General features: G+C 42.0%; 1 protein-coding gene across 2 annotated transcripts in view; it reads right to left on the reverse strand.

Moving 5' to 3' along the window:
* Positions 1-26924, reverse strand: part of VWF (von Willebrand factor) — a 231676-nt gene that overhangs the window by 109169 nt on the left and 95583 nt on the right. For both annotated transcript variants that reach the window (XM_084624575.1, XM_084624574.1), the window contains exons 20-28: positions 22644-22782; positions 21131-21265; positions 15447-15593; positions 14585-14725; positions 11179-11298; positions 8727-8883; positions 7952-8110; positions 6112-6247; positions 679-2066 (exon numbers count right to left, since the gene is read on the reverse strand). In XM_084624575.1, coding sequence (XP_084480701.1) covers positions 679-2066; positions 6112-6247; positions 7952-8110; positions 8727-8883; positions 11179-11298; positions 14585-14725; positions 15447-15593; positions 21131-21265; positions 22644-22782 — 2522 coding nt within the window. The remainder of the gene's footprint in view (positions 1-678; positions 2067-6111; positions 6248-7951; positions 8111-8726; positions 8884-11178; positions 11299-14584; positions 14726-15446; positions 15594-21130; positions 21266-22643; positions 22783-26924) is intronic.

Consider the following 26924-nt stretch of genomic DNA (forward strand, 5'->3'; position numbering starts at 1 on the left):
GCAAATTGTCTTGCTGTATTTTGCACTGGTGAGGCTTCAGCTGGAGTTCTGTGTCCAATTCTGGACACCACACTTTAGGAAAAATATGGAGAAATTGGAGAGAGTCCCGAGGACAGCAACAAAAGTGATAAAAGGTTCAGAAAACCTAACTTATAAGGAAAGGTTAAAAAAACTGGGCACATTTAGAAACAAAAGACTGAGGAGGGACCTATTAACAGTCTTCAAATAGTAAAGGGCTGTTATAAAGAGGACAATGGTAATTTGTTCTCCATGTCCACTGAAGGTAGGAAAAGAAGCAATGGGCCTAATCTGCAGCAAGGGAGATTTAGGTTAAATATTAGGAAAAACTTTCTAACTATCAGGGTAGTTAAGCTCTGGAATAGGCTTCCAAGGAAGGTTGTGGAATCCCCATCACTGGAAGTTTTTAAAAACAGGTTGGACAAACATCTCTCAGGGATGATCTAGGTTTACTTGGTCCTGCCTCAGCACAGGGGGCTGGACTTGATAACTTCTCAAGGTCCCTTCCAGTCTTACATTTCTATGACCCTAAGTTCACCTTCCACCCCCACTCCAATCAACTTGGACAGCAACATGCAAAGCACAATCCATCTCTGATTCCAGAGAAAGCCTGATGAGAAACAGAGAATGAAAATACATAGAAAATATATCCAACTTTACCTGAAGTTGCTGGGGCCATGCTGGATTTATTTGAGCAGCACGTTTTCAACACTAAGTCAGGTGCTTCTCGAATAAGTCTATTATAACTCTCTATGATTATTGGGGTGTGCCGTTGACTGATCTTCTCAAGCTCTTGAATGTTCACGTTGGGGGTAATACCTATAGGGATCACATTTATGTCCCCCGCAACACTTGAGATGACATCAGTGGCAGGGTTTGCAGTCACCATGTACACTAAGCGTGGCACTTGTCCCCTGCCTCCATTGTCTGTGGTAAATGTGTGTTCAGAGACATAGCTGAGGGCATTTCCAGTGTTGGTGGCATTCCCTCCTTGGTACTGTATCTTCCTCACCACCTCAATAATGTCTTGCTTTGACTGTGCTTCAGTGAAGGAGTACTCAACAGTGACAGTGTACGAGTACTGTATGATAGTAATATGAATGGTTTCTTCTCCTATGTCCATTTCTCTGATAACTTTTGCAATGAACTCCTTGATTATATTGAAGTTCTCCTCTCCTACTTTTTCAGACCCTTCAACAACAAAAGCTATATCAAGCACTTTGGAAACCGCTTTACGTGGCAATGGTGTCGTAGCTAATCTCGTGAACTCCCAGCCATGATAGGGTACCGTCACTTTAGCTGCCCGGGGTGGGGTTGTAGTAGGTTTTTGGGTGGTAGTTGTTAACACATCACTTTCTTCAGGCACAAGATCACACAGGTAATTGATTATTTCATCCCTGTTTTCCATTAACTCCTGTACGTTGTTCATTATGAAGGCCTTGTTTTCTGGCCACTGCCTTTCAATTAGCTTGATTTGCTCCATACTAATAGATGGTCCGATGCCTACTGGTATTACTGTGACTTTCTTCTTTTTCAAAAGAGGGAGGATGCGCTGAATATTTCCTGGAGACTTGCTCGCTGTCAACAACAGAGCAATTCTGGCAGCATTTGTCCTTGGTGCCTTTCCAAACACATGGAAAACAATATATTTAAGCACTTCAGTGGCAGAGGCAACTTCTCCACCAGTGTATTTTATGTTTTGGACAATTTTCCTCATCTGAGATTGTGTTTTAATATCTTTGAGCCCAAGATAGATGTTGGAGCCAGTGCGGTATTCCAGAATTGACACTCGGATTTTCTTTTGGGAGATGTGGAGTTTTTTCATCATGCTAATTATGAAAGCTTTTAACAGTTCAAAGTCCTTTTCTGAGAGTTTGTTGGAGCCATCCATCAGAAAGGCCAGGTCCATCATTTTGCTGCAGGAGTATACACGTGTCCCTGTGTCTATATCTGTTTCTTCTGTAGAAGCAGGCGTTGATGTAATGATTTCTTCCTCTTTCTCTTTTGACTCACAGGCACTACATGTTAAGTTCTTTCCTTCACAGTGACTGCAAGAACCACCAAAAAACTAATGATAAAATGAACTTTGATAACAATACACCACCCCTGATTGAATACAGTTATATCTTATATAGAAATGAGTAAACAAACGATTCAGCAGGAACATATAATTTGCCATGCCAGATTGGATCAATGGAGTATCAATTTCCATATCCTACCTTGTTCAGTACTCTATGATTGTTGCTTCAGAGGAAAGAAAACTGCCACCAACGGTGCTACCTGGCAAATTGTGCATAGTGGGAAAATCTCCTTATTCCTGCAGCAATCCTGGGACACCCAGTAATGGAATCATTACTTATGGAAATACACTAATGTATACATGCAGGAAGCATGTAAAAAGTACTAAGTTTATTAGATAAATGTCTTTTCCCCAGCTGTCTTTGGGTGAACATGCGTCATACCATGGAAACATGACACCAAGTGCTGGGCTACATAGAAGCCACTGGGATTTGTAGGCACCACTTCTGATGAACACGGCCAGTAGATTTCGGTCGCACCCCCTGGTTGCATCTTCACTAGGAAAAAAGGTTTCTTCTTAACTTGAGTTATTTAACTTGAGTGAACTAACTAGAGGTAAAATCCTCGTGAAGATAAGGCAGTTTGTAATTTGACAGGCATAAGCATGTTGAGTTAAAGACTTTGAGGGAGTCAAGGGTTTACCTTGATCTGCTAACTCATGTGAAAACTATACACTGCCTTGTCTTCACGAGGATTATACCTCGAGTTAGTTCACTCAAGTTAGCTAACTCGAATTAAGAACACACCTTTTTTTCCAGAGTGAAGACCAAGCCGCTCTGGGCAGTGCCTCGTGTCATGGGCTCATTCAAACCTGAAATCTTAAACTGAAGTTTCATACATAGAAAACTATCCACTTCTAATGGCCTTTTGCCATTGGCATTATGAAATCAATTAAATTCACCTGGATCCCTTTGCTTCCCTTCCTGTGTTTTTAGATCATCTTATTATTACTCTTAACTTATTTCACTCTCACACACATTGCCTTTTTCTTATTATCTTGACTTTAGCTTTTGCCATGTGTATTTTACTCCTGTATTTTTATTTTACCTTGTTTTTCTCCTCTTCCCTGTACTAAAATTCTTCTAGTGCTTTTCTTCTCTCTTTCTGTCCCTTTCCTCTTCCCTTCTCTCAAAAAAAGTAGGAGCTCCCCTCTCTTTCCTTACTCCTCTTCCCTTCCAGATCTTTCCCTCCACTCATACCCATTGGCACGTTCCCACTTTTGCCTCCTCTGCATGTTCCCATCCTTTTTGCCACTTTCTGTATGGGCCTCCATTTCTCCCTTACTCCTCTCTCTCCCATACGTTTTCCCACCTACTACCGCTCCCCCTGTATCTACAGCCTTGCAGGAGATTGCTTGTGCTCCCTTAGCATGACTTCAGCAGCTCCGACCTTGCCAAATCCATCTGCTCTGTGCTCTTCACTCTGCCTGACTGAGGAAGGAGCACACCTGAGCCCAAGCACAGGCTAGTGGATCACCACTCAATGCATTTTTCCAAGTCTACTCGACAGTAGGAGAGACAGAGTAGGGAAAATGTGTGAAATGGCATTTGCCCCTCCAGAAATACAAGAGACACTAGAAAAGATGGAGAAAATTCAGGATTTTCTGAAGAATCTGGGCAGCTGGGAGGTTCTTGGTTTGGTTTTACATTTATTAACGCTATAACTATGGTATTTTCAAAATTCTTTACCCATTGAATCTGATGCACTGGGGATATTTGATAATGCACAGAATACACTGAGCAGGAGTCCTCAATAATCTCCATTATATAGGGTGCAATTGAATGGGTGCTCCAAAACCACTCAGATCATTCATAATAGCGATGGACAAAACAGTCTGGAAAAAATTAGAGGTATGCCAAACCTCAGAATAGAGCAGGACCAGAAACCAAGCACTTTTTGGATTCAAATACTTTTGTAACCTCTCTCAGGTTATTTCTAGAGCTCCCATCACAACAGTATGTAAGATGGCACTATAGAGACTCTGCTGGCATTCTTTCCCACTGTTAAAACAGAACAGCGACACTCTTCTAGCTCACAACTCCAGGCAATGAGAGCTGTATATAGTGTGTGGGATCAAGGACAAAACATAACTTCAGTGGAGTTACTTGGGATTTACATTGGCGTAACTGAGATCAGAAACTGGTCCATACTCTTTAAATTATGGTTTTGCTCTGAAAATTTGCTCTAAAAATTGAATCATGTGGTTCCGCCTTTGTCATCTTTCAATGATTTCAGTGAGCAAATGTGTACCGTTTATAAGTAAAAGATTTGCTTTTTCCTAACTGTCAGAGCTTCAAATTCCAACTTGGGATCTGAGAGATAAGCTGAATTATTTCCTTCTCACACATCACCACCAGCTTCCTTGGGCCGGCCAAATTCTTTCCTCAGTGGCTCCTGTGAAATGTTGCTGTCTTCAGTGTGGTTGTACAAGCATAACTGTTTGGAACTTAGTAAACAATTCTGTTGAATATGCATGTGAAGGGAGCGATTGAAGCCTCTTCCCTCTGAGCCATGCCAGCTTTGCAGGGTTAACTAGAATGATGGGAAGTAAACACTTATTTTCTTCACTAATGAAAGCAACCAGGGACCAGTCTATTACGGAAGAAGATGCCATTTTTCAGAGCAAAACAGCACTTTAAATGTGACATCCAAATTCAAGTTCTCCCAAGGCTGTGTTCTTTCACATTGCTTTTAGCTTCTTAATTGGAGAATACACAACTCCCTTTGGCATTTAGCATATTGTAACATATAGGATTTATTATTTTAATCCTAATGCAATATTTTGTGAATGAGATTCCAATTTCCTTTGGATATTTGCTATAAAATTCATTTTTGTACAATATTTTCTATTGTTTGTACAGATGGTGTAGGCATCTAAATTAGGTGACAGCTACGTGCAAAGATGTTTCCCTAGTGAGGTAAGTTTACATAATGTTCTAAAACCTTATGTGAGTGGTGGTTAGCGTATCAACATTAAAGATAAATTATTATTAAGTATTGTGAAAATTAGGGAACTGGTTTACGTAGATGCATTTTTGACCTTTTGATGGAATTCAGGGCTTGCAATTTATACTGTTAAAAGAAAATACATTACTTAATTAATCAACATAACAGAACCAATTCCATGAGGCTTATAAATCAGTTAGTTACTACCAGTGACAGGCCAGAGATTCAAAGTTCAGACCCAGTCTAAACTTCCAAAATGTTCAGGGGGGTTGGATCTAGGGTTTTAGTCTGAGCCCATAGTTTTTGCAGATCTACATCCACTTCTATTAAATGTGGGCAAATTACGTGGTGGAAAACTTTCTCATATTTACAGCACTATGCCTGACTAATGGAAGTATCCATTCATCAAAGGGATGGGTATCTGAAGAATGCCAAAATTATGGATACTACAGAGCTAAATTCAAACTTTTATGCTACAGTACAGGACACAAAAATAGTGAGTTCCTCCCTCAAAGCAATGTAAGGCCCTGATTCTGCATAGTGCTTACAGTACCATGCATGATCCCATTGACTTCATTAAGCCTGGATGCAAGTATTTACAGGACTGGGCCCTAGAATACCTTCAGTAAATCTTGGAGAAATTACTTTTCCAATTACACAGCATAACCTTCCAGCACCTACTTGTCTTGGTGGCATTCTAGAGAGATAACACATTCATAACCTTAACTTTATATAGGATTTTAAAGTATCGAGATAGGGCCAAATTCTGATACCTTACTCACATTGAATAGTATCTTATTCCAAAAATGGAGTCAACAGGATCACTTGTGGAGTAGGGCTAGGTTTTTCAAAGCAACCTTATGGAGTTAGATACCTCATTCCCACTGAATTTCAATAGAATTTGGGGGCCTAATACCCTTAGTCTTGTTTGAAAATTTCAGGTTCTATTGTGCATGAAAAAGGGCATCATATTCAGGCCCATAATAGTATATTCAAAACTATTGAATATGAATTTCATTTTCTGCCCCCATAAAAGACATTCGTGTTGAATAAAAATCTGTATCTTACCATGATAGACAATGTTCATCATCATCTTTGTTCAAAACAACTGTCTTTCCATGGGGGATCCTGGCACCTTCTAATATACATACAGGACAGCCTTCTGGATCAATACATGACTGGGATAGTTCATCAAGTATTTTTCCTGTTTTAAAACAGCACAGCAGGGTTTCATAAGTTGCAAAGCAGATGTTAAGCTGATCGCTGTATTTAGAGGCTTTAAAAATATGACAAGATCAATGATACTTGGATTGTGCTCAAAGGTTTAGAACATGCTCTTCATATTAAACTAGCTGTTAGTTTGACACCAAGTAAATCTTTATTTTCTCCATAGCATTTTTATTGAGCTATTCAAAATACTAACACCAGTGCATATTATATGCAGTAGCTCATGCTACACACAGGGTGAATGTATTTTTAGACTGAAAACCAGGTGCACCAGAAGAAAATGGCATTTACCCTTTTACATCCACATTACTGATTTTTCTTGGTCCCTTTGGGCATTTTTTACTGCATTCTTGTAGGTTGATTTATCATTTTCTCCCCATTATGACTATTCATCTTAGGTATTACTTAGGCATCTGTCACTCTAAGGGCAGGTCTACACTAAAAGCCCTACATCGGCCCAGCTGCACCGATCCACCTGCGCCGCTGTAGAGCGTCTGGTGAAGATGCTGTATGCCAATGGGAGAGCGCTCTCCCTTCAGCATAATTACTCCACCCCCGTGAGAGGAGGAAGCTACATTGGTGGGAGAGCATCTCCCGCCGACATAGAATGGTGTGGACAGCGCTTAGGTCACTGTAACTTGCGTTGCTCATGGGGGTATCTTTTTCACAGCCCTGAGCGATGCAAGTTAGATCGACTTAAGCAGTAGTGTGGACCTGCCCTAATATTTAAGTGCTAAACACCATACTACTTAAAGATGTACCTAGTGGATTCTACTCTCACTACTCCCTGGATTGATAGCTCTGCTCTGTGTGTGCACAGGGGATTGGTGAGGGGAATGGATTGGTTTTGTGATTGTTGGTCCTACAGTATATAGTTTCCTCCTCTCCTCAACTCTCTGCCCTTCTGACTTATTCTTCTCAATTTTCTGTCTCATTTTGTCCTCTGCACCCTTTCTCACTTTCCCTCTCCCCTCCTTTTTCCCCCCCACTTTCTTCCTTCTCTTTATTCTCCCTTCCCTCCTTTGATTTCTATTCCCTTCCCCTGCCTTCCTTGCTCGCCTCCTATCTTCCTCTCCCACTCCCTGCTTCGTCCTCCTTTAAAGGCGCTGCTGTCACTGCCCACAATGTTTCTCTCTATTCCCTAATGTACATCCCGTGCCTCCATTGCCTCAATGCACTGTATGCCTCTCAGAAGTTCTAAGCCAAGAATGGTTTTCACTTCTATTCCTGACTCCGAACAGATGAAAGGTGTAAAGGGAGATTTCTGACTGTGTGGCCAGTGCAGCACAGAAAACAGGAACAAAAAGGGACACCGGAAGTTAAGTCCAGGTGAGATGCCCTAGGATTCCACTGAGATCTGGTCAAAACCCTGGTTTCAATATAATCTTTCTGGACAGCTCCAGAAAACCAGGATGAGCCTAGTAAACTGGAACATCTGGTCACCATCTTCTTTCCTTGATGGAAACAGTGATGCAAGCTTACCAGTAAGATTGTTAAAGATGTAACTTTTGCATATGAACATTTCACAGCCACTGAACTTACAAATCTGCTTATTTCCAGTCTTAAAAAAAAAAACATTTCATGCAACGTTTCGGGGGCGGGGGGGTACAAAGATACCAGTAAGTGATAGGAGCTGAGCAGAAAATGCCAACTAACTGGGTAAAGAAGACAGTGGGTTTACCTTCAGGACAGTGCACGTGGCATCCTTCTACACATTGCAGAGGGCACGCCACAGGTTCAAAGTGCTGGCATGTTATAGGGCAGGCAGGTCCACAGCTGTTATATCTCCATTCACACCGATACTCCAATTCGTGCTTGTTCAGATCCTCACAACTTTGTGCTATGCGATAAGAAGAATCAGTTTAAAAAGCCATCTCAGATTTCATTCACCATGGCTCTAGGATCCAGGCAGAAGGCTTGGAGTCACATGTATAGCCACACTTACCAGAGAAGTGTTTATTTTAGGCACACCAGAGGCTGGCAAAGTATTCACACAATTCTTTTCATACACCCAAACCTATACTGTGATCAATATCACTGGCTATTACTAGAAATAATTGCTAGGAATTTACTTTCAATTTAGCAAACATTTATAGCAAACATTTCCATTTCTTAGTTCAGATTTGTATTTCCAAGTCTATCATGTCTCCCTCATGAAAGGAGTGAGCCCCATCTTTTTTCAAGGTGTGATCTGGGATGTGCATGGAAATGTAGAAGACAAAGGGTTACCCTGAGGAACCATCACCCAGGACTGGGGACCCTTGCCAAGTCTTGTCCCTATTAACATTAATAGCAGGACTCTGACTGACATCAGTGGGAGCAGGACTGGATTTAATGAAAAGGTGTTCTAGCTGAGCCATCAGCAGATTAAAAACGAGCATGTCTTTGATTTTTCTTGCTGCAGTAACTCCTGCCAAGCCATTACTAGGTGTTTCGCTCAGCTGCCTGGTACTTACGGCATAGAGTTGGTGATCTCCAGTGAACAACTGCACCTTTTTGGGCACAGATATGGGCATAGGTTGCGATAGCATCACAAAAGCAAGCACAATCCCCAATAGATTCGCAGGCACAAGTATCATACATGCAGATATCCATATACGGCTCCGGATTCACCTAAAGGGAGAGTTACACCGGATAAACTCATTTCATGCATCTCCTGCTTCTAAATGGACTTGCTCATGATATCATTTGGCTGTTCATTTGGTGCCCCATCTGACTTCCACTGGAGTCGCTGGAGGCCATTGCATCGATGTCAATGGGAGTATGGTCACGCCCAAGGTTATGAAACATAACCAACCCTTCGAGCAAACTCTGCAGTTTCTAGAAACCATTAAATGATGGGAAATATAGAAGCATATTTAAACATTTTGGACCTGATTCTTTTTCATACTACAGCTCTTTCATGCCTCTCTAGCAGTGTAACAAGGCCTTAAAGTAGGTGTGAATTACAGTCACGCTGTCACAGAAGTGTAAGGGGCTCTAAGTGTAAATGAGAATCAGACCCTTTCGTGAAAAATAAAAGTTCTAACTTCTAAAATGTGAGCAATAGAGTTTAAAGCCAGAAGGGACCGCCAGATCATCTAGTCCGACCTGCTGTATATCACAAGCCACCAGCACCACCCAGCACCTGCACACTAAACCAAACAACCTAAAAGAGACCAAAGTATTATATCCCTCAGGAGACTAAACTCCTACATGCTTCAGGCCCAGAATAGGAAGGGACCAAGTTGCACCAGTGCTAGGGTTATCATAGGTCACATTTTTGCTGGGACAGTCCCTTTTTTAAGCTGTGTCCCAGCCATCCTGACTTTTTTGGCAAAAGTGGGCATTTGTCTGATTTGCTCTTGCCCACTGATCATCAGTGGGCAAGAGCAAATCAGACAAATGCCCACTTTTGCCAAAAAAGTGACGGGTGAATCCTTAGCGGAGTGCAGAGGAACATGCGGGGGAACAATGCACGGGGGGCAGGCAGGGTTCAGGTGAGCGGCTATGCCACCCAGTGCAGGGCAAGGGGAAGAGGGAGCCAGCAGGGCTTGGGCCAGCAACTCAGGTCAGCCCCATGCGCAGGGAAGTTGGGGGGCAGGGCCTGGGTGCTCGGCTTGGGCCAGCTCTGCGTGGTGTCCCGTTTTCCCTTTGGGAAATATGGCCACCCTAACCAGTGTCCAAGGCCGCTGCAATGCCAGGGAAATTATTAAATGAGATATACCCAGATAAATCTGGCAAGTAACCCATACCCGCATGCATGAGGACTCTTCATTCTCAATCTACAAAGTTTAGCAGTTCCTATTGTTTATCAGATTAAATACCACAATAATGAAAGGGACAGAAAAGACTGGATTCCTTGACCTTCTTTTTTTTTTTCATCCTAGTTATTACACTGAACAGAGAAAACAAAAGGGGGCAGATTCAAAGTCCAGTGAAGTCAATGGAAAGACTTGCATTGATTTCAATGGGCTTTTAGATCAGGCCCAAGGGATTTAGCCATTGGTGATATTAAAAAGGACACTGTGGAGGCAAGTTTGAATTTAGCTTCGAATAAATATATTGTATTAACTTGATAAAAAGTATACTCATGAAAATATTATCACGCCATGGAATACTGGGTGCAGTTTTCATCACCCTACCTCAAAAAAGGTCTAATAGAGACAGACAGCATTCAGAGACTGGCAAAATAAATGATAAGATGCAGGAAAGCCTTCTGTATAAGGAGAGATTGAAATTGACTGGAACTGTTTAATTTAGAGAGGAGATAAATAAGAGGAAACTACCTTATAAGAATATAATGAATGGTAGAGATAGTAAATGTGGTGGTCCTATTTATTCTTTCACATAATAAAAGAATGAGAACACATTCAATGAAACAAAGACAATAGATACATAACTGATAAAAGGAAAGCCTTTTCTGCATAGTGCACAATTAACACATTGCCACAATATATGGATAAGGCAGTGAGCTCAGTAGGTTTCAAGAAAAAATAAACACTTATATGGATAATGAGAACATCCACCATTTAATTAAATATGTTTTTTGTTTGTGGGTGGGGGCAGGGATTGTTTGTTTTAAGGCATAAATCCACATACTAAACGACAGATGCCAACTACTAACTGTCTGAGGGTGAAGATGAAATTTCCTTCATGGGCCTGTTATTCAATAATTGTCCACCAGAGGTGTCCCTTGCACCTTCCTCTGAAACAACTACAACCTGCTACTCTCAACAAGGGGATACTAGAATAGGCAAATGGTCTCAGCCAGTTCCTCTGTGAAATCACTGCCAGCAACACCTTTCTCACTTTAGCATCTGGGATGCTCTCTCAAGCAGTGGCACATTGGCAGGTCCCACAGCTGTAAGCATCTCAGGACAGCCCATGTAGGACTGGAGGACATGAAGGGAATGACAAAAGACTTACCAGTTTTTTGCATTCTTTGAAGATCTCACTGGTCAATATGCTGCATGAAGTTTCCACCGTCATTTGCTTCACTATGTTGTCATTGCACAATGAAGTAGTCATAGTCTGCCCCTGTGGGAGCTTAATGTTATAGGACACAAGCAGAGACTGTCATGTTAGCCCTGACCCTAGAACATCAGGATTTTCACTTAATCATGTATATATGGCCAGCTCTGAACACTAGACATTCTTCATAACAAACTATTTATTTATTGGACAAAGCTTTAACCTACCACCAAGGGCAGAGTATAGACTAGACTAGATCACCTCATAAGTAGAGACGGATGAAAATTGTCAGTGACAAATGCAGATTTGGCAACACCAAAATATTTTGCTAGTTCACTTTAAAAAAAAAATCCAACAAGGTCTAACCATTTCATTCTGTCATTTCTAAACAAAATAAATGTTTTGGTTTTTCAGGTTGAAACAAACTTGTTTTGAAATTTCCTTCTATTTTATATTTTTTAATGCAGAAACATAAAAAAAATGCAAAATCGACACAATATGTTTTGTTCAAACCATTTTTTAAACTTTTCAGTGCACCAAAAAAAACTGAAAAGTTTCAGTTTTGGGGTCTATCCAAAATGATTTCCCCCCCTGATTTTTTGGAACTGTCAGCAAAACCACAAAATCAGTTATTCAAACAACTCTATTATAAGGTTTTCTCTGTCTCTACCCTCTGTGGCTTTTAAACTGTAGTTTAAGCTTCAGAAATCACTTTGGTGACCTTAGTTCAACCTGGAGCAAATATCCACATTGCAAAAATGACCAGATGTAGCTTTCCAATGAGCCTGAGAGCTGACACCACTTAATGGGGGCTTTCATTGGGATTGGTACATGTCTACCTTCAGCAGAAACATAGAACATCACTGTGACTGGAGAGAGTGCAACATTCCCCACCCCCCACCCCAAGCTCAGCTTGGCAAAAGGAAAGCACGTGGTCTGGAAAATATTTATTGCAGAGATATTTTGCAGAGCACATGCTGGATTCTCTCACTTACTAGGCTGGAACAGTGAATGGCTGGCCAGTCTCAGCACAGCTGGCAAGAAAATTTCTCTTGCCCCCTCCCCGAAAAAGGATATTCAGCACTGAGGAGAACATGGTGCTAGATCATGCCCAAGCCCAGAAACTATTAGCAGTAAAAAGCAGTCTTCCCATTTGAGTGTACCAATAAGGGTATTAATTCAGTTTCTTCTCACTTCTTTATTCTTTCTTATAGCCAAGTGCCTCTGCTCAAGGCTGTGAGTCAAGCTGCTGCCTATCAGTACCAACACCTGCTCACGCTGCCTGCCACGTTCTGTTTTTCACTAAGGAAACTGGTATGAGCCCCTCACTTCCAGAGGGTAGGCTGCAGCACACCCCTACTATTAACACTGTGAGAGAGTCTTCCCATTCTGCATGCCTGAGTCATGTGTTAATGCTGCGGCTGCTCCTCTGGACTGTAGCCATCCAAGTTGATGTGGCAATGTGATTGCCTGTTAGCATGACCTGATACTATTTGACCGAATGGGTGCTGCTGTTTCTGTGCTGGCTGCCTCTGCACTCTATTCTATATTCTAACTGCCACCACCCATATCGTAACCTTGCTGCTGTCACCCTGGGGCCACTGGGGTACTTGGGGTTCCAGAGCACAGCCGAAGCCACCAGGGCTGCAAGGGGCAGAGAGCCAATGTGAGATTCCTGATTGGCCCATGGGGAACGAGGAGGAAGGAAAAAGGAAGAGAAGGGGCAGAGCTACAGGGGATGTCTCCACTGCAGTCATGGTGTGTGATGGCACCTTATGTAGATACACCTGAGCTAGCTTTAGTCTAGTTAACTCGGGTACCAGTAGCAGTGAAGTCACACCAGCATGGGCTTCAGCCTGGGCTAGTTGCCTGTGTAATTAATTACCCAGAGTTCCAGGCAGGCTTGTATAGCCCGTGCTGAAGCCTGAGCTGCCACAGTGCCTGAGACCTCCAGCTAGCCTGGAAGGGAGAGGAACAGCATGGGGCAGGGCTGCCCATACATCCCTACCTTTTCTCAGAAAGAAGAGCTCCTACTTTAAAGCCAGTGGCACCAGCCACTGGCGGGAGAAAAAGCCACCTACAGATGTGCACTGAGACACCTCTGGTGGGAGGGTAAACAGCAGGAAAGAAGGAAGAGAGGAACCATTAAGGCAGGACTGGAGGGGGAAATCAGAGAAATGGTGACGCTACCAATGGGCAGAGGGGATTGAGGAGAAAAGCAACCACTAGGGAATGAGGGTGGGATGGGTTAGGGAGCCATTTTGTGAGAATGACTGGGAGAGAGGTAGGATCTGGGAAATGGGGGACTTTGAAGTTGGCAGACTTTAAAGGGGGCCTCCTTTTAGTGAGCTTGGAAGCCAATCCACATATCATGATGGTGCCCCCTGCTCTTTCCATGGTGTCATGCTTGCTGCTTGCCTTGCCTAGGTGCATCATTTAGTGATACATACAAATGGGATAGCTTTACTAGGGAGTCAGAGAAGCAAGAAAAGAAATGCTTATTTTTAGCATAGACAACTATAAGTCATCTGTTACCTTAGGAAGCTATTGTGAGTCCAATCCTGCTCCCATTTTAGACAATGTTGAAACTTCCATTGACGTTGATGGGAGCAAGAGTAGGCCTGTGACTTACAAAGAATCTGCATATTGCAGCCATGACCAATTCTGGGCCCATGACTTTGCCTTCTCTCCCTTTTCCATCATAGTTCCTATTTTACCATGATCCTTCTATCATTATAAGTTTTCCTGACTCCCAACCCCTAGTGTTATAGCTCTATTTCTGAACCTCATGTCCCCATGCACTTTATTTACTAGGAATCTTCTTAACTTGTGGTACCCTAGTATATCTTGCACTTTACACCTTACAAAAAACACTCTGCAATGATCATAGGAATCTAGGGGTGAATATGCAGTTCAGAAAAGGTGAGAAAAATACAGAAAAACTCCAAGGGCCAGCAAATGCTCATAATGGACAACCTGTAAAGGTTAGGATGAGGGGAAATTGGATGTTTATCTGAACTTCTCCTTTCTGGAAATGTAGCTAGAAATTCTGTGAGATCAGGCTTTCAAATGTGATTTCTAGTTACAGCTGGATCTCCTGCATCTGGGCTGGCATGCTGTGAGAACAGCCTCTATCACATGATTTGGCTGTTTAAACAGTTGTCCAAACCCAAGCAGCACAGAGGTCCTGGAAAATGTTAAGAAGTTAACTAAACTTTTATCAGATCTCAGAAAAGATTCCAGTTTGGTGTGAATTCTGGGAGAGGGGTCAGTTTGTTTGTTTTCCTCCACAGCCATTCAGCAATCCCTAACTGAGGTAGTAACCATTAGAAAACAGTTTTCCCAGTTCATTCACAGTCACCTTTCTGACATCAGCGCAACCTGGATTGACTTTCCAGGAATTCCCAAAGTCAATTGGATCCACTTCAAGATGCTTACTGCTGCTGGTCAAATCATTGTTCTGAATTCCATCAAAATTCCCACACAGACCACACACTTGATCCTTGCAGGGGAAAAAACACAAACACATAAATCTTCCACCTTTAGAGTGACATGAAGTTTTGTTAATGAACCTCTTTATTCTCGTGCTCTATAGATGCAAGGCTACACAATGCCTGCCCCTGGCAGGAGCATTACTGGGGGCAAAGGCCTTTAGCCCCCATTCTCACCATACCAACACAGAAAGGAGCAAGAGTAATCAGTCTCCCAGCACTCCAGGGATCAAGAAGGGGAGACTGGCTACCACAGCCTGTTCTGACTCTGTTGGGAGTGTGTCTGGGTGAGTCATGGATTTAGTTACTGGCCCACTTCTGCTGCTCATGAAGGTCACTGTGCTGTGGGGAGCACTAGCAAAGCCTGCTCAGAAATGCATTGCCTCCTGCTCCCAGAAGAAACTGTCCCTTTCAGTTGCCCTCATTCAGGGCATGATGCCTAAGTGCTCCTCCTCCCTCTCCATTCCTAGCATGGTTCAACCTACTGAGAACCATAACTGAGCCCTTAGTGTTGAACCGCTACAGAAAAGATTAGTCCATAGTGGATTAGTAGAAAGGCCTTTTGGTTTTTGAGAGGGGGCCTAATGTTTCCCATGAATCTATTAACGTGCCTACATAAGAAATACTGAATTCCTTCCTTGCTCCCCCAGAAGGATCTGTCCAGGTGTATTCATTAGGGAACATTAGAAGCACTTTCCTAGTGAGAATGAGAAGTAAATCAAAGGTACTTACTTTGAAATGTTCTTTCAAAATAACTGAGACACCCATGGCCAGATCCCAGGTTACAGAGATTCCTTTGCCCAGTAAGAGAATGTAATAGCGCCCGGACTTCAGGACTTCAACATTGGTTTCATCTCTAAGAGGCTTCTTGATATCCACCTAAATGTGAAAAACACAGTGTGCTAGCAACGGCAGCCCTGAGACCACATATTAAACAGGTCATTGTAACCTCCCTCCATGTTACATGTACTTGCTAAGGAAGGGCACTTTTGCGAAGTGCCATGGTGAGGTTAGTTGGCTGTTCAGTGAGACCCTATCGCTGCTGCTGCAGAGCACGGTACCGGAATGTACACCTGACTAGCACACAGTGTTGAGCACTGGCTCAGATGTCTCACACAGAAACCAGCCTGTGGATAAATCACAACAACTTTGAATGGCACAGGGAACTGGGATGGAAACCCGTTGGTTTCATTCTGATTACAAGTTCTCAGTGTTCTGAGTGAAGCAGTGTCCCCTGAGCCCTCAATACGGAGCTCCCACTGGTCACCGGGATGGATAGGCAAAGGAATCACCTTTCCATGGAAATAGCATTGGGGATGGATTTGCTAAGAAAAGGATGACTAGGTGAGTTCAGCTAAGTCAATTAGTGGCCAATTAACAAGTAACGGACAGACATCAGTATCAGTTTCCTGTTTTTAGAAACCACGACAATCATCAAATCCATGACGCCTGCAACAGCTGTAACAAAAATAAATGTGGCCTACTTATCACAAAGTGCACGGAACTCTTCCACATTAAACACTGGAATCAAGGGGCAAGGTCTGACTCAGAGCTGTGGAAGATTTGCTTCCACTGCCATGTAAATGGACAGCCCCACCAACAGCAGGTCTCTGGATTTTTTTTATCAATTATCTTTTCCCCCTGCCCTCGCTTGCCAATTTTTTATGCTTGGGACCTCTTTCTGTGTGCATTTGGCTACAATGTCACAGCCTCCAGCTGCTAATGAGGTGAGAGATTAATTTAAAATGTTTCCTTTCATACTATATTTCCTTTTCAGTGGGAACCCTAACAGGATTATTAGCCACATGTCGTGAGGAATGTCTGGAATGGTTGTTTATTTAAATACTGCTAAGGTGTTAATTCAAAATGTTGAATTAGGGGAGAAGGGGTGAGTCCTCCAAAAGGGTACAAACAGGAGTTAGTGTAAGAGAGGAGAAAGAGTACAGCAACCCGAAGAGCAAAGGGAGAGCTCCCCATCCTCTCCCCAGCTTGGGTAAGCACTGCTTCCCCAGGGCTCCAATTCTTTGGTTGAATTTTACCTCAGTGAGAGGTCCCCATTCTGTTTCAAACTACTTCAACCATGGGCTATAAGAAAGGAGCATGCATCCTCAGAGACGGCCCAATGCTGCAACCGTTAAGGATCTCCTGAGCAGGGGCTTCAACTTCCTCCAGGGAGGCATCATATAAAACAAACTAGTTCAGTGACACTCAACTTTAAAATGAGGGGCTAGAAGAAGAAAATTAAAAAGGGATGGGTGGGAGAGAAAGAGGAAACTAGTCACAAAGACCCTAAAGCTGAAAGCAAGGACACTGAGATCCTTAAAGTCAGCAAGGAGGCTACTTAGGCATCCCATAAAACAGTCTCAGGAGGTCCTACGCAAAATAGGAAACAAGAAGGCAGGAAAAATGAATAAATATGGTTAAATGGCAAGGTGCAAGGATCCCTTCAAAGACAGAAATCCAGCCCAACTGAAGCCAATTAAAAGAATGCTGCAGCGAGGTCAAGGTGAAAAGGTCACTGACAGCGTTTCTCAGCACCAGAGTGCCATTTGAGGAGGTGGCTACCATACTTCAGATTCTTATCCATTTCACGCTGGTGATCTCTTTTCCTGTGGACATTTCCCATGCTGTTCTGCAGGATTCTCCTTGAGTTAGATTTTTATTCGCTCAGATGCCCCTTTCTGAATTGCTTTTCCCAGTCTTTTTTCTGCTTTCTCCAACATGTAAGCTCATGAAGATTGAGTTGCACAGTGTTTTCTTTGTAAACATTGGAAATTTAAGATGGTTTGAGTTTTGAATCCTCTCTATATTGTTGCTTTGCTTCCAGACCCTCTTCCAAGGTGGCTGAACCAATACGGCTAACCCTGCAGGTGCAGGGGGCCCCAGCCACAGAGTCCCTACATCAGGGATGAGTTGAAACACTCGTGCAATGTTAGATGGTTCTGCACAAGCGCTGCAGAGTTTTGCTGCTTGGTGCTCACCAAGAGCTCTGTGGTGGTGATAACCAGTAGCCTCTGAGAAACAGGGATTTCTCCCTTTCTACTGCTGTCCTTGATGGAGTGGATTCCTACCCACTCAATTTAACAGGAATCCTCCACCTACTATTCCCCTGGCATTCCCACACACCAATTCTGGACACATAACTTCCTGCCCACATCCTACAGGTCCAAACCTCCCAGTTGCAATGGGATAGAAATGTGAGGCAGTCAGGAGTTAAGAGTAGAATAATATTACACATTGAATCTGGAGCCTTGAAGACAGTCCAATGGTTTCACAGAGCACCTAAGATTGCTGGAACTGGCTCTCTTTTAAAAGAGGACTGCCCAATTGGTGTTATTCCAGTCAGATCCCTGACTAAAAATTCTTTAGCAGCATTGCCTGAGGAAAAATACAGAGTCCATTTTACTGGGGTTGGGTGGACTCGGCCAGTAGGGAATTGAAAGGAACTCACTACCGATCCAGTATGCTGAGAACCTCCTGATAGGACCCGAGTACCTGCAGTTCTCATTGACTTCATGATGAATCGAGAGCTTTCAGCACTACCTCACAGGGGGCACTCATCATTATTAAGAGCTCAAGGTAATGGGCTACACAACAAAAGCCATTTGCAATGCACAACAATAGCGATATTGAACCAACAGACATAGGAATTATACCCCCGACTTACACACAAATACATGGCACTCTACATCGATTAGAGAGCTACATCTAAACAGATGCTACTACTTTTATTATATAAACTTCTCATAACAAACATTGTGTAATATTGTCCCTATTCCAGCTCTCTGAGGTTTAGTGCAATATTTAGATGGATGCACAGCTAGAAGGGTCAATCCATTTGTGGAGTAGAAGGAGGACATAATTTTCCTGAAAGGAATCCTTTCATTCAAAATCTGCCTAGTGTTTGTTCTACTTCTGTTTTCTCATTGCCAGCCCACTATAATTTGGGCCTAGCTCAGCCAATCTTCCCTCCACCCCCATTTAAGGAAGTGGAGATCCCCCATCTCCCTCACTGTTTCTACACATTGTTTTTTTCTGCTCACATTTGGGTATTTTCTTTTCTAAATAATCACAAAATCAGTCCATGTTTGTCTTTCAAAATTTAGACAAGGACCAGAACTGGTCAAAAGAGAATTGGAATGTTAACCTAAGTCATGGATTTATTATATTTATGGAGGCTCCTTGCCCAAACCATGAAGTAGTAAACTTCTGACCCTGAGAAGTGGCAGATATTAATTGTTTCAGAAGAGGAATATAAATGATCTCATGCAGCATTTTAACACCTCCTGGGATAGTCACACCCAGGTACCTTGTATAGTTCTTGGACCACTCAAAACTAGAAGCTGCCTTCAAAACAACATTTGCAAACATTTGATGCAGCATGGAAGTGTTTTACATTTGCTAAATACAAACTTTCAGTTTTCTATTTGTTTTTAATCTAAGCTAATCATAGTAATTTATATATACATATAAAATAAAAAAATTGTCAAAATCAAAATGAAACATTTCAATTGACCCAAACTGAATTTTTGGGAGAGTTTGGGGTTCACAAAATTGTTTCTGATTTTAATTTTTCTTCCAGATTTGTAACAGGAAAATGTTTTTATATCTACAAATTTTGGGGGGACAGGAAAAAAATATTTCTTGCCCAGCTGAGGTTGAGAGTTTTGTCAGTGTTGTGTGGGGAATCTGCAATGCAGATAAAATACTTATGGGGGCAGTTTTTCAAAAGAACCCAGCACCCTCCCTTTGTTCACAGTAGTTGCTGCTGGATGCTTAGCGCTTTTGAAAAACTCAGCCACGTATTTAGTGCCTAAATGGAAGGTAGGCTTTTTTTTAAAAAATCTGGTGCTGATGGTCATTGCTCAGCCCTCTTGCAAATTCTGGCCCGCATGGCTAACCCCAGTGCCAAGAACAGTTTGTTACTTGTGCACGCTCAGGGGAGGTTTCCTTTAGTTGCAATAAGTAACAGGACTGCTTTGGGACCTGAAATGTCCTGTTTACAATCCCCCCAAGCAATCCTTGTGTCTGCATGGCCCATACACAGATGTGATCAAGAAAGGTTATGGGTTATGTACTCAGTGCTTTGATGTAAGCCACTCCCAATAACCTGGAACATAACAGTTTGCAGGTTTAAACCAAGCGAAAAGCTGTTTCTATTTTGTGCGTTAAACCCAAAACAAGGCAAATTTTCTATGGTGTCATGTGTCTCTCTGAACATTTTTGCAAAGATCTACTCTGGATTCCAGGACAGAGTAAAGTACTTCAGAAATTTGGGTAATTGTAACTCTATAACTCACTGGAGATCTGTAATGTATGAACACAGAGACATTCCTGGCTGTTACAACGCCCAGGCAAATAGCTGAAACCTGCCCTCTGGAAAGGTTATTTCCTGTCATGGAGTTGGGTGGAAGGTGGGAATGGTTCCTGGTCATTTTTGGACAGTGTGTAGGGAAGGGGGAGGAAGAGGAATCCAGTCATCTGTATTTTCCATCTGACATTTGTTTTAGCATGGGGAGGGAAGCTGACATTTGCATCAGCTCCTGCAACATGCCTGGCCTTTCATATGACTAAATTAAGCCACAGTATTACTAGGTAAGGGAGAGACATTTCTTGCAATAGCTATGCTTGAAATAGTTTTATACCTTAAAGTATGTAGAAAGACAAGAGAGCTACAGTCTGGTACTGCTCCACTCAAAAAAAATGAGAAAGCAAACAAAGTAAAATGAAGTGATCTCCCTGTCATTTCTCTGTGCCATTCACAGCTTTCTGTTTAATGAAATGTAGCTCCTCCAGATGACAAATCCACGTTGAAGGCCCAGACTGCATAGAGCATTTTCCAATAAGAAAATTGTACTATCATTTCCAATGATAGTACAATTAGAATAACAAGACCAACCTACTTCACAGGGAGGTGCACGGCTTAGTTCATTAATATTTGTAAACGCTGGATGGTACTATGGAAATGCAAAGTATTGTTAACTTTTAAGAATGGATCTAGGCACAGCAGCAGCACTCCATGCAACAGTCCTAGCAAAAGACTGAAGGGCAACAGCAAAATACCTTTAATTAGGTGGCCCATGATGGCTAGTTACAGAACCCTGACTAAAATCAGCTTTATAGCTACCACCTGCAAGGCAGGACTTGCAGAGATTCATTACGGCAAAGCAAAGAAACACGTTTAGCCCCATGAGTTGTATGAATTGTATCATATACTCCCAAACAATTCATCACAATTATCTGATGTAGGATTTACATTCCCCCCCCACACTGTGTCACTGGCATGTTCATTTTATTACATGGCTCTTCAAATAGCAAAGCACAGTAGAAGGTTTATCCCCCATGTTACAACCCATCGTAAAATACTGGCAGACCCTTTGTCGAGGAAGAGGGAAGAGAAGCAGAGGAGTACATACATTTCCATTGAACAGCTCTATCTCCCCATTGTCAAACAGAATGGTAATCTTTTTAGTGCACTTTTCTCCAGTGAAGCCACATCCCTCATTTGAAATGAGAACCCGAAAAGTTCCAGACTCATCTGCACAGTAATCCTATTAAGGGGAAACAAATGCAATGGGTCATTAACAACAGGGACATTTGAAACATACCTAAAACACCTGGGGAAAACGCAAGTCTGAAAAGCTGAATTCTTTCAGGCACTGTGGGGCTTCTCAGACATTTGTCAGCATGCTGGTTTCTCTGCTACTCATACATTTTTTCCTGACCATAGTGGGAAACAAAGGCACACTTGGCCAGCATGCTACGGTTACACAGATGCTTTGTAAAGAGATCTTTAAGTAAAAGGGTTTCTGCTGAAACGTTAACTGTGATATCTCAGGGATATACAATGGGTGCATTGTTTATCAGTTTTATGTACACAAGTGAAGGCAAGATGTCACAATTCATATAATGAAATAAAATGAAGCCACATCTGGGTTATGAAATGGATTTTCATTTCTGTAGATACAAGAAACATCGTGTAGTGTTTCAAACATAATACTTGGACACTGGTGATTAAGGTTCTAATTTTTGTGTCTGCCACAGGCTTGCTTTGTGGTCTCAGACAAGATCTTTCTTGTCTTCATTTCTCCATCTGTACAATTAGAATAACAAGACCAACCTACTTCACAGGGAGGTGCATGGCTTAGTTCATTAATATTTGTAAACACTGAGATTCATGGAGGGATGGTACTATGGAAATGCAAAGTATTATTATCTTTTAAGAATGGATCTATTCAATATTGGGCCAGATTTTCATATATTGCCCTCTGCTTTTGCAGTCACATATTTACACCCACAGCTATTTCCATGTGTAGCTGCAATCTTCAGGTCACTTAGATATCTAAGTCTCTAATTTGTGGGAGCAATGAGAGATTTAGACGTGTGTGTTTACACACAAACACATAGAGAACTCCCAGAAAATAAGTTGTTTCAGATCAGCCTGACACAAGCTGGTGACTTGAAAGTGTGAACAAATGAAGTTTAAATTCAGGAGGCATTGTGATTGAGTGTAGTTAATTGAGAGAGTGCCAGTCTTGTAGAGATCCTGCAATTCACTTTGTGGGATATCAGCAAAGGGGGGTGTGGTATCAGAGAAAAGACTTTCGGAGAGAGAAGCCTCCCGGAAACGGGTAGTGGGTATTCACTAGTAGGGATGAAGTTGTTAGTGCTCCTATTTTTTCCAAGCCATCTCACCCATCTAGAATAGATGTAGTCTGAGTATAAGTCTTGAAACTTTCCAGGATTGCATTATTATTCCACTGCTGAGTCCTGTGTTCCTCTGTTATATATCTGGCCTAGCAATGAAGGATGTTTTACAGTAACTCATTTAAATGTTGGATTTTTTTTTCTTTGTTTAAGGCTTACAGACAAAGTATTTTTTTAACCTAACATGTCATTCTAACAATGAACAATAGTCTTAATTCTTACCTGAACCAACACATATTGACAGTCACCTGGAAACATATATTTCAGTCCATCAAATGTCGAGTAATAGGCTGTACCAATAACTGAGCAGGTGGCATCACATACATTATCTGTGCAGTCCCACATTCGACCACGACACACACTGCAAGAAAGAGAATAGAAGACCAACAGCTATTACTGTTTATTATTTATACAGTGCCAAATGTGTGCCAGATACTATTTGCAAAGACGAGGTTCTTGCCGCAAAGAGCATAAAACCCAAAGAAACAATACACTGAGACAAAGAAAACTGGAAGAGAAGTAGCAGCAAGCAGAGTGACAGATCATTCATTGTGATTTATATACTTATTATTAGCACCCAGTATCTCTTATTCATAATTGGCATATATTAGCCAGGATTTTCACAAGTCACCAATGATTTTGGATGCCCAACTTGAGGCACGTTAAAGGGTCTGATTTTTCAGAGTGGGGTGTTCAGCACTTTCTGAAAATCAGGACCCTTTGAGATGCTTCAAGTTGGGCATCAAAAATCATTTGAGGCATCAAAAATCATTAACCACTTGTGAAAATTTTGACCAACAAGACTTCACAGATTCATAGATTTAAAGACCATTAGCTCATCTACTCTGACCTCCAGTATATCACAGGCCACGGAATTTCACCTTGTTACCCCTCTACTGAGCCTAATAACTTTTGTTTGGCTAAAGGATATCTTCCAGAAAAGCATTCACCCTTCGGGCTCCTCCACTCAACTCCCCCTTTATACTAATTCTGGTCATTTTCTGAACAGTGAATGGCAATGAATTATATGGTAATTTAGGGATATGGGCAGATTTTTGTAGGCAAATTGATGGATAGCAAGGGTGGGGGGAAGATTAGCTTTAGTTTTTAAGTGGGGAAGGATGATACTTCAGTTTCAATTTCTTTATTGTTGCCCCTCTTTAGGGCTGGTATCAAGCAAGGGCTCTAAGACCTGTGCACCACAAAAGGCTCATCCTCTGGTCATCTATGACTAGGACTTACCTTCTGCACTTATCTAAGTTTGAACCAAAGCAAGGAATCAAAAACTAAGGCTTCTTCAGAACTTTAATATCTTCAGCAAAGAAAGTTGATTTTAGGTATGTAGTACAAAATCCATAGAGAGATGTAATTTCAATAAATTTAAGGAAGACCTCTCCCCCATACCCAAAACTGAGATCAAGAGATCAGATTTATCATACTTATAAATCTCTATGGCAGGGATCACCAGGTGATCTTTCTTTCAAATGATTTTTCTTAATGTTCAAGCAAGTGTTCAGTCTTGGGTAGACATGCTGTGGTGATGGTACTAGTTTTTGGGCTATGCAAGCCTCTGTGTAAAGGCAGTAGTCCTTAGAAAGGGACCTGTAATAGCAATAGCAGAGTTTGCTCTTTGCTTTTGTCTCTGATTAGTCGATTCTTGAGGCAGAGTTGCTTTCTGGGACCTGGCATTAATTCTGGGTTGAGATTTCCTGCATGCTGCTTGACCATCTCTGTCCCAGGACTGGTGTAAATGTGTAAATACAACAAGTTACACTTAAAATATAATCATTAGGCAACACTGACTCTCACATGTGCAACAAGCCCAATGGAGGAGTATTCTGAATCAGAGCAATAAAGAGAAGCACAGGTAATCTAGAGGTCAGATCATGTTTTATCTCAATCAGTTGGGGTAAAGTAGAAATCAGTGAAGTGGGGAATAATCACAAGTAGGTCAGAAATACTAGTTTTAACAGGAACTACAATTTAGGCTTACACCATAAACTACTGTAAACTATTACTGTTCTCTACTGTATATTCTCTATTATTATCTTAATTAAACTCACTTTATATGTAAAAATTTATATTATGAAATAACAGAGTTCGATATTAGAAAATACAATGCACTAGAACATAAAACCCACTGTTATATGTTCCCTTTTCAGTTTCTCAGTTTTCAGCCCCTGTAAGACCAAAGTTTGGAGGAAAAGTTGTTAGGATGTTTAATTACATCTTGAGCAATCCTCTTGTGCAATCTTTGTTGCAATTTTAAGTTTTAAACTAACCTCAGTCATACCTGGCAAAGCATTAAAGGCTCTTAGGATACACACATCTGGTGTGCATAGGCAAGCTCTGTGACTAGTCCATAGATGGTACAGAAGTACATGACACCGGGCTCAAGCTCACCCTGCTTCAACTGCCCTGGAAACCTTGGAGTTCTCCCTGCCCCTGCTCCAAGAGCAGCTGTTTTGGGTACCCCTTGTTCCAAATCAAAACAAACAAACCAACCAACCTTCTAAACACCATGAGGCTGCTTCTGAGCAGCCAACTCGCACTGCTCCCTTTCTTCTTTTGACCCAACAGGCTCCAATACAGGCTGGGCATTACACACGCAATAACTTTGTATGAGTGTACTGACAGAAAATTAAATGTAAACGCTTCACCCAGCCAATAAATCTTACAGTAGCCTAATTTACCTAGGAATGACGACTTGGGTAAGACTTGCATAGCCAAGCAGGGGGAAAGTTTTCAATTTTCTCAAAGTCTATAATGCTACTATCTGCTCCCTCCCTATGGGCCCAATCCAGAGCCCACTGAAGTTGATGAGACTTTCTTTGGAGCAGGCCCTAAATTACCACTCAGACATTCAAAGCACCAGTGAGTTCTTCAGGGCCTCTCCTTGACCTGAAGAGTTACCATCTTCCAGTCAGTGAATGAAAACAATGCCTTTCAACTTATGTGACCGATCTCAACCAGGCAACACAATTTAGATTTCAAATGCTGTGTACCGAATATTCTCATTGACCTGTTTGAGATCAATCCAGAGTTCAAAAATCAAAACAAAACACTCTGGCAAATCACTTGTTTAGTAAATTCTAACAACAGGCACATTTGCAAAAATCATCATCCGCTCCTGGATATTCTGAGAGCAAGAAAACAAATTGGAATGTTTCAAGTAAATTATTTGCTGCAGATTATTTGCCCAAATCTAGTGATATCCAGCAAAGTGAAAAGAAGGTGGCGTTATTCCTCCAGGCATAAATTCACTTGTGATTTACTCGGGATGAGACTTCTGGCCTAACAGTTGACTCACCTAGCTCTCTGTGGGCTGTGTTTGACCTTTGTTCTCATTGTGTCTGAACTCCAAAATGAGAGATCCACAAGGGGTTGAAAATAGGCCTTATTCCCCTGCATGGCTGGTTTAGATCCAGACACCGCACAGCCTGATTAAATTACTGCATAATTCCAACAGTGCCATACTGGAGAGGAGTGACTGAGCAAATAGAAAGTCTATCACCACTGTGTCCCTTATGCAGTGTTCCCCAAACTGTGGTAGGTGTACCCCAGTGGCAAATGAGCTTGATGATCCATCAACCCACTTCAAAACAATTTTTTTAAGGAGGTGGTACGTGAACCAATTAATTTTGGGATCCACTTCAGGATCCTTTATGAAAATAAATAGATAGGGCGTAAAACCCTATGCTGCACCTCCTATACTTTGCACCCTCCCAATCCCAAGCTCTTGCAAGGGCTGGATAGGGACTCTAACATAACTGAGATACCCCCTGAAGACCTAAGTTACAACAGCCTCCCAAGGCTGCCCTGTGGGCCATAGTACTGCCTGGAATCTCTGCAGATCTCTGTGCTGCAGCCCTACCATAGGCATGCCCCCTATATTGTGGGTTGCAAGTAAATCCTCTAAAGAACAGCCTGTAGCCGTCTGCCTCCACACCTGTCCTCAGGGAGTCCTCCCCCAGGTGGATAAGGGACTTTTAGTACCACTTTACACCACCCAGGTCTTTTTACCTCTTGTAAATAGGCCAGAGTGGGAGTAATAATCTCACTCATTATCTTTAAAACAATAAGAAAAGGAGGACCTGTGGCACCTTAGAGACTAACCAATTTATTTGAGCATAAGCTTTCGTGAGCTACAGCTCACTTCATCGGATGCATAAAGTGGAAAGTACAGTGAGCAGATTTTATATATACACACAGACCATGAAAAAATATACATTGTAAGGAGAGTAATCACTTAAGATGAGCTATTACCAGCAGGACAGTGGGATGGGGGGAGAGAAAACCTTTTGAAGTGATAATCAAGGTGGGCCATTTCCAGCACATTTCCAGGAGTTAACAAGAATGTCTGAGGAACAGTGATTTCTGACCTCAAAGTGAGTATCCTTCGACAAAAAAACTTTGAGAACAGACTCCAAAGAGAGACTGCTGAATTGGAATTAATTTGCAAATTGGATACAATTAACTTAGGCTTGAATAGAGACTGTGAGT

Source organism: Lepidochelys olivacea (genome assembly GCF_965140295.1).
Source record: "Lepidochelys olivacea isolate rLepOli2 genome assembly, chromosome: 1".
Lineage (NCBI taxonomy): Eukaryota > Metazoa > Chordata > Testudines > Cheloniidae > Lepidochelys > Lepidochelys olivacea.